The 8,881-nt window shown below is 41.5% G+C and overlaps 1 protein-coding gene across 1 annotated transcript; it reads right to left on the bottom strand.

The window, feature by feature from the left end:
- Positions 1-2,199: 2,199 nt before the first annotated feature.
- Positions 2,200-7,542, bottom strand: LOC139559798 (uncharacterized protein KIAA0040 homolog). The gene is made up of 2 exons (XM_071376155.1): positions 7,365-7,542; positions 2,200-5,274 (listed from the first exon to the last, which is right to left on the bottom strand). The coding sequence occupies exon 2, from the start codon at positions 4,672-4,674 to the stop codon at positions 4,357-4,359; it is 318 nt and encodes a 105-aa protein (XP_071232256.1). The 5' UTR covers positions 4,675-5,274; positions 7,365-7,542; the 3' UTR covers positions 2,200-4,356.
- Positions 7,543-8,881: the final 1,339 nt, after the last annotated feature.

Genomic DNA, 8,881 nt, shown 5'->3' with positions numbered 1-8,881 from the left:
AGTATCAAAAATAAATTTAGGATTGTTCTTATTTTCCTCAATTAAGTTGGAAAAATAGGATGATCGAGCAGCAGTGAGGGCTCTTCGATACTGCACGGTACTGTCTTTCCAAGCTAGTCGGAAGACTTCCAGTTTGGTGTGGCACCATTTCCGTTCCAATTTTGAAGCTTGCTTCAGAGCTCGGGTATTTTCTGTATACCAGGGAGCTAGTTTCTTATGACAAATGTTTTTCGTTTTTAGGGGTGCAAACTATGCATCTAGGGTATTGCGCAAGGTTAAATTGAGTTCCTCAGTTAGGTGGTTAACTGATTTTTGTCCTCTGACGTCCTTGGGTAGGCAGAGGGAGTCTGGAAGGGCATCAAGGAATCTTTGTGTTGTCTGAGAATTTATAGCACGACTTTTGATGCTCCTTGGTTGGGGTCTGAGCAGATTATTTGTTGCGATTGCAAACGTAATAAAATGGTGGTCTGATAGTCCAGGATTATGAGGAAAACATTAAGATCTACAACATTTATTCCATGGGACAAAACTAGGTCCAGAGTATGACTGTGACAGTGAGTAGGTCCAGAGACATGTTGGACAAAACCCACTGAGTCGATGATGGCTCCGAAAGCCTTTTGGAGTGGGTCTGTGGACTTTTCCATGTGAATATTAAAATCACCAAAAATTTGAATATTATCTGCTATGACTACACGGTCCGATAGGAATTCAGGGAACTCAGTGAGGAACGCTGTATATGTGTCACGGTTCCTACAGAAGGTGGCTCCCCTTCCTGTTCGGGTGGCGCTCGGCTGTCGTCGTCACCGGCCTACTAGCTGTCACTGATCCTTTTTTCCACTTTTCTGTTTATTGGTTTCACCTGTTTTGTGTTTGGTTGATTCGTCGGGCTATATTAACCAGTAGGCCCGCCTGCTATTTGTGCGGGATTGTTTGTGTGACTAGGGTGCACGTTTGAGGTTTACGTGTTTCCTATTTTGTGGGTTTTGCTGGACTGTTTTAGTCCCCGGTTTTGGGGCATTTGTTTTGTGTGCGCCCTGTGTGTTGTGGGGTGGCTTATGTTCGCCGTTTTGTGCATTAAATACCACAACTCTCTGCTTCCTGCGCCTGACTTCGCACCCACTACACCCAGATCGTTACAATATGGCCCAGGAGGCCTGTAAACAGTAGCTATAAAAAGTGATTGAGTAGGCTGCATAGATTTCATGACTAGAAGCTCAAAAGTTTGATTTTAGTATGTGTCTATTTTTGTCTAAGTTTAACATGAGCACAAGTTTGGACTTCAACAGATTCCAAAGCATGTGTCATCTGACGAGGACTTTCAAACAACTGTGTACCCATGAACATAAACTGATTCACAGTTGAGGCGGCTATGCGTAGGGTTTATGTATTTTTTTCCATGCGTGGTAGTGTAATATTCGAACAAGGCTTTTTTGTTCAGAGGTGGAGTAGTTAGTGGGAGGGGTGTGTCATGGCAGACAAGCTGCCATCAGCTCGCAGACACTTTCCACTGCATGGCTGTGTTCTGCCTCTGGATGGTTGGGCTTGTCAGCGCTGTAGGACTCAGCTACACAGTATGTGTGACAGAGAGTGGGAAACCCCCACACCATACACTTGACACACCATTAGCTAGTCACTGCTACCGAGCCAGACTATGTATCATTATGTATCAATTCGAAATCCAGTGTGTGTGGATGCTAATGGTTTGTCAGTTACCAAACATCAGATAAAATGATGATAAAATTGCCCAAACCCTGTAGGGATGAAGTCAACTTGTACAACAAAGATGACAGAAATGATGTATGATGATCTCCAAGTGAAGATGGGTCTGATATGTGAATGGGCATAATCACTGGATTGCAGCGACTAGTTGGTGTCCATAAACTACTTTCGAGGCCAGGACATGATTAATAACAAAATGGAAATAGCTCTCAAGGTAAAGGCCTACACTTTCTGTTATATAATGTCTCATATTTTGTTAGGGCTCTATTCAATTCATATCGCAGAAGTTCAGCGTTACAGCGTCATTGAAATTTAAATGCAATTTTCCCGCGTTAGTTGAGATTGTGATACACAATCGGAAATTGCCTTCACATTTATATTGTGCAATCTGTACCGCTTCAGCGATATAGACTGAATAGAGCCCTAATCTAATTGCACATATTGTGAGCCTGAGCCAAACATTAACCAAACAACAAATAATTAACAATGCATAAAAAATACTTTATTTTTTTGTCTCCCTTTTCTCCATATAGCTGTTATGTAAAATCAAATGATAGGATAAATTATGCATGCGGTATCCACTGTGGCCTGAGCTCATAACTTGAATGATTGCCTCAGCTTTTTCTTGTGTAATAACAAACAGCCAGAATATACAGTATGTTCTCATGCATAATTGGGACAGATCACAGCTTCAGTGATAGAATGTGAAACTATCGTCTATGGCAGATTTACTGTTTAAACAAAGGGCAAATCCCCCCACCCCGATCCTGTGAATTGAAAAGAAAAACTTTACAAAGGAAAAGTATTTTTCCACCCTCAGACTTTTTATAGATGAATAACTAATGCAGAAGTCTTTAAGCTCAAAATAAGGATCATGAATACATAACAAATAAAACTGATTTGTCACCGGATTTGTAAATTGGAAATCAATTCAGAGATTCTTGAAAGACGGAACAATATCTACTTTTGTTTCAAAAATACAAACATTTGTAAAATATAGAAAATTATTCATTTGAAAATCCCCAATAAAAACACAACAATTCTCAGATCTTACAGCACTCTGATGGACTTGACGTCAGACAAAAATCTGACGGAGTTTAATGGAATTGACAAAAATTGCCTTTTTCTTGACCGTTTATGGTTGTGACCATTGTGATTTCAATATTGTTTGTTTAAATCTATCAAAAGTAGAGAACTTTACAGACCATGAGTGGTCTTGCTACACTACATGTAATGAGGACATGAATAAGGGGTCCTTATGGTATAGCTGACCCTGCTCATTCCTGATGAATATAGGATTTTAAACATCTGACGGAAGTTGACCAAATCTTCGGACACATTTTTTAGGAATCACAGTTTTGAGATAGAATAACTATTATTTTAAGTCAGAGGGCTACATTGGCACTGAGGGATGAGGATATAAGAAGGATCCACTCAGCGCCCCATAAATCTGAGAGCCTGGTGCCCATGCATAATGATATTATGAACCAATTGGGACAGTGCAAGACAGTAAACATGAATCTGTGTCATCAATCTGAGCATAAGGCAGCGTAAAACACCGAACTGTTAGATACATTTTTTCATCAACAATACTAGCTGCTGTATGTAGGATACTCTACGGGGAAAGAAACGTATACATTGAGCAATGTAATTGAAAGATCTCAGTGCTTCACTTGGTTCTATTAAATTCTGCGTTTGATAATTAACTCATAAATGGAATTAAGATCTCCATTCAGTGGGTAAGTGCAATAACTGCAAGTGCTTTGAACTTAAAATGGTCTAACCTATTAAAAATAGTCTTCTAACTGAATCACAATACTAGATTGCTGGCTTCCAGCATTGGAAATATAAATAGTCCCCAAATGTGAAGACAGTGAATTTCACACAGAAGTGCACACTAACACATACGCCATGTGCCATCTATCACTCTCCCATGCACATACACCCATTTGCTCATGCACAAGCACACACCCACGTATGCAAGCACACACGCACACACGCACACAGACAGAAGTTTTGTTCTTCTATCCTTGTGGGGACCTAAAATTAGATTTCCATTCAAAATCCTATTTTCCCTAACCTTAACCTGTAACCCTAACCCAAACCCTAATCCTTACTCCTAAACCTAATCCCTTACCCTAACCCTAATTCTAACCCTAAACCTAATCCCTACCCTAACCCTAATTCTAACCCTAACCCTAACCCGATAGTCTTTGTCCTCATGAGGACATGGGAATTTGACTTGTTTTACTATCGTTGTGGGGACTTTTGGGGATTTTAGGTCCCGACATGGATAGAAGAACACACACGCACGCACGCACGCACGCACGCACGCACGCACGCACGCACGCACGCACGCACGCACGCACGCACGCACGCACGCACGCACGCACACACACACACACACACACACACACACACACACACACACACACACACACACACACACACACACACACACACACACACACACACACACACACACACACAATCAATGACGTATCGTTTGCTCTTTTAGTGTCTTTTAACCGTTTCTGTCGAGCATATTGAACACCAGTGCTCGGCATCCTGCACCTGTACCTTGCAGTAAAAAAAGAGCTTCATGTGAATACAAAAGGATAAAACCTTATCTGAACCTTACACCATCGTCAGGGCAACCCTGTCTGGTGTCATAGGTCCTGTTTTGACCGAGATCCACAAGTCCTCATCTTTCGGAATCTTCTTATTTTTGTCTGATTTTGCTGTGGCTGAGCTGGGGCTGTCTGCACAGCAACCAGCGGAGTTGGCCCGGCGACAGCAGCAGCAGTGGCAGCACACCACCAGAGAAGTGAAGAGCACCACCATAGGCAGGGCTAGCAGCACCACCAGGCAGACTGTGTTATAGATCCCCTGGTCATGCTTAGTGGTGGCCACCTTCCACAAGTCACTGAAAAAATCCAAGATGTCTTCCTTCATGGTTCACTGACAGTGTCTGAACAACTCCTCTTGAGGGTAATCTATTGAAGAAGAAACCAATTACAATAGTGAACACGTTCTGATTGAAGTAGTCAGCAAGGGTGTTGCTGTTATCAGGGGATTGTTCTTGTGTTGATTTGACCCTGATCTAGTGCTGGTTTCAGTTTCCTGGTGAACTCATGACATTGAAGATTTCGCTGATATAGTAGGACATCCCAGTCACAATGAATATCTGATGAAGGAAAGGGAGGATGGGACAGACTAGAAAAATCATTGATGCAGAGAGAATCTCTTTATCCTCCCCTCCTTACTTAACCGCCTTATCTGGGGGTTTGAAGACCAACGCATTTTTTTATGAAAGTTTGAAGTCCAAAGATCAATTGTTTATGAGAGAGGGGGAGTTTTCCTTTGTAATCCTTCAGTTGCTGTAATGATTCCAATCTCTCATTGCCTTGATGGGAAGGTCTATGAAGTCTGCCTGTTTGTGTAGTTTGTTTGTTTCCTCTTTTGGGATTTGGGATCCAACCTCACGTCCTCTGGAGTCTCCTCTCTATTTTAATCCATTCTCCTCTGGGAGAAGTGATGGAATGAGGACATTTTCTGTGGAGAGAATTAGAGAGAAGAAGGTGAGCAGAGTGAACCCCAGTCCCACTGGTGCCTTTTCGCTCTCTTCCCTCCCCTGCTCAAGTATCTTATTCAGCTTAACTCTCATTAAAGTTGCAGGAAAATGTCATGGCTCTGGCTGCCTGAATGCACCATGGAGGGAAATACATTTAAATGTGCCGGCTAATGGCGGCCTAGCTTTGATGGTTTTGACTTTAACATTGACTGAGTGTAGCACTCCACCGTAACTTGGATCAATGGTAACCGTTATGGGTATCCAGGAGGTCAAAGGGTAGTTTATAGGTTTATGTTGACTAGGATTATGGCCCTGTGAGGAAAGATTTTTTTTAAATATTATATTGCCTGCTCCACTTTCTAAGCCGTATGTATCTGATTGCAAGTGAACAGAAAGAAGGTTGTGTTTGTCTCACAGCCCATGTGTGAAATTGGCTTACCCATAGTCAGCTTCACTTCCTTCCTAGCATAACAAAACAGGAAACTGCGCGCTGCTGCTACTTGCATTGAGTTAAGAAGGCTGCACCTACTTGCAGTTTGTCAAAATGAAGGTCCCATTTCAGCTAAACACATTTTTTCACCAAATCCATTAAATGTAAGCTTCTCCATTAGTCATGTATGTAGGTCTATGCATTTGTTTTATGGTGATGTTGAGTCTAAAGTTGAGACATACAAGGTATGATGACTGGAAGGAATGAGTAACAATCCCACTGGGCACACACTGGTTGAATCAATGCCACGCCATTTCAATGAAATGTTGGTTCAATGTAAAATAGATGTTGAGTTTACATCTGTTCCCAGTAGGATATCACTCATTAGCATTGTCTCGCAAGGTGTAAGAATAGTCTTCCTCGCTAGAGTAGAAAATGGTCAGAGGTCTGTTGTAGTGCACACCACATAAATTTACAGACGCTGTGAAGAACTTGGAGAGTAGTTTTCAAGCAGAAATTGAGAATGAAGAGAATCAATGAAATCTCAATGCATTGAAAAATATATCAAGATCTTATTCTCTATCACAACATCCCCATTCCATAGAGTGTCATGCTATTAGACGGTCTTTGCACTCTGGTCAGGCTGTGGAATGAATGTAAAATAACAACAATGTAACAAATTGACATAACATTGTCTTGGCCTATGATCAGCTGTAAACAGGAAGATACTTTCAGTGGCTCACAAAGCCAGGATGGGGAAAAAACTCTTATGACTTCATCAGTAAGCTACAGCTATTTATGGAACTTGGAACTCTGTTCTGCCCAACCTTAAAGCCTGAATGACAGAAGGCAACACAAGGCAAAACAGGAATATTTAATGAATGGCCCACGGTAATTTGTTGAAAAACCCTTATGAAAAAGAAATGGCGAATGTTCAATTCTAATTATCTTAATAATAAGAGTCAGTCAACAGTCTTTTGCAGGGATAGTCAAAAGTTTAGAGACAGCAAAAGTCATGCATTAGTGTACCAAATTCATATCTTTACTCAAAATCAGTGTCGTGGTAAGAAACACAAGATTGCATATTTTTGATGGGAACAGTTGGGAACATGACCATATCTCCACACAGTATAAGAGAGGACATTGTCTCAATGCATTACAGTTCAAGCTGAAAGGTAACCTTTGAGTCAGGGAGAGTGAAATAGTATAAGTAGAGGAGAGAGCATAACGAGGCAAAGTTTCAAATCAAATTATAGAAATCTCAGACATTTAAGATCTTAGGTGAACCTTAGGTTTCAACCATCGAAACCATAATGTCACTAGTCATAGACAATGTGCAAAGCATTGTGCAATGAATGGCCCAACGCTATATTTAAGATTTACATTTCCTGAAAGAGATATGCTATAGAATGGCACTGAGTAGTGACTGACTAGCAACATATCATCTGGTACATCACAATACCTGTTTAACCAATGGAGGGGACTTTCCAAAACAACAGACTTCCAGTTCACGCATAGTATTATAAGTATATACATTGACTCCTTAGCCACAGATACTCAACCAAATAAGATCAACAGCATTCAAGATCAACAGCTTCCCATTCATCATTTCTCAACAGACTTTTGAAATGTACACCTTACCGGCAAAAGGTTTTAGAAGTCCGGGCCAGTAAAGCTGTTTTTCCCTCTCCTCTTTCTTGTAAATCCTCTTTAATATCGGCTGCTGCTTTTTGTTGATATTCTCTAAGCTCTCAATGTTGCCCCATACCTTGTATGTATTGAACTGTGCTCTTTGTGCCTGTATCTCTTTACCTCTCTCTGCCCATGTGTGTCACTCTCTCAGTGCAGCGTCCCTTCTCTCTGCCCTGCACACCCTGTGTAAGAAAGGGCCCTCTGTCTGTATTCGCGTTCCCTTGCCTGACACGCTGCATTCTTGTGGTTACTTTATACACACAAGTTCCCAGTGATGTCAGAGAGAGAGCGAGAGAGAAAAAAAGAGAGAGGACAGAGAGCTCCCCTGAGAATCCCACTGCTCATAATTAATTGGATTTGTCTGCAGTTTGTAACTTGATGTTTTCAAATTCATATTCTAAAGAGCTGCTGACTTTAGTGTTTGAACGCTTTACCACAACATTAATGCACATAATTATAAGTGTTATAAACCTAAAATTTACCAAAACACCTCACCCATTTCAGCGCTACCTCACTAACTCTAATTGGAAAGAGGAAATGAAAGTGTGTGTGCATGCGTGTGTGTGTGTGTGTGTGTGTGTGTGTGTGTGTGTGTGTGTGTGTGTGTGTGTGTGTGTGTGTGTGTGTGTGTGTGTGTGTGTGTGTGTGTGTGTGTGTGTGTGTGTGCGTGTGTGGGTCCTGTATGCTCAGGGTGTGGACAGAGCAGGGAAACAGGTGAAGCAGAGAGAGATGCACTGATGTGTGACTGCTTTGTAGAAATCTGTGAGAGATCATGTGACCCTGTTCGTGAGGAGAATGGACCTCATCCATGCCTGTGGCAAACAACATGCACTCACTGGTAAGAGACTGTCACATCCCACAACATACACACTTTGACCCTTGTACTGTAATTCACAGAGAGAGATGAGGAGAGAAAGAGGGAAAATACACACTGAAATATGTTCTTTTAAACTAAATAGGTGCTCTGACTGTCTGACTGACACCAAAAAGTGTCCCCTATTGGAAATATGTATTATTTTGTTAACCTCCTACTGAACCATGAATACGCTGGCTGTGGCCATGTGAGTATATGTGTTTCATGATCACAGTAATCCTCATTTTGCAATAAGAATGTGAGATTTATTCTGTTTGCTCCAGGCTTTGTTTTAATGTGGAGTTTATTGGGATACGCTACACCCAGTTACCTGTCTGTAGGCTATATACTGTCGTACTTCACATTGAGGGGTGAGGACTGAATCGTACACTCTTAGAAAAGTATTCTTTGTCTGTCCCCACAGGAGAACCCTTTGAATAACCTTTTTTGGTTCCAGGTATAACCTTTTGGGTTCCATGTAGAAAACTTTCCACAGAGGATTCTACATGGAACCGAAAAGGGTTCGTTCTACCTTGATCCAAAAAGGGTGCTCCTATGGGGACAGCCAAATAACCCTTTTGGAACCCTTTTTCAAAGATTGTAAAGAGGTAAA

The sequence above is a fragment of the Salvelinus alpinus genome, chromosome 30 (genome assembly GCF_045679555.1).
Source record: "Salvelinus alpinus chromosome 30, SLU_Salpinus.1, whole genome shotgun sequence".
NCBI lineage: Eukaryota > Metazoa > Chordata > Actinopteri > Salmoniformes > Salmonidae > Salvelinus > Salvelinus alpinus.
The sequence above is the reverse complement of the archived record's forward strand: the minus strand, read 5'-3'. Positions and strand labels throughout refer to the sequence as shown.

Bases quoted from the DNA above. Each gene is read 5' to 3' on its own strand.
- LOC139559798 (XM_071376155.1), bottom strand. From the start codon at position 4,674: ATGAAGGAAGACATCTTGGATTTTTTCAGTGACTTGTGGAAGGTGGCC.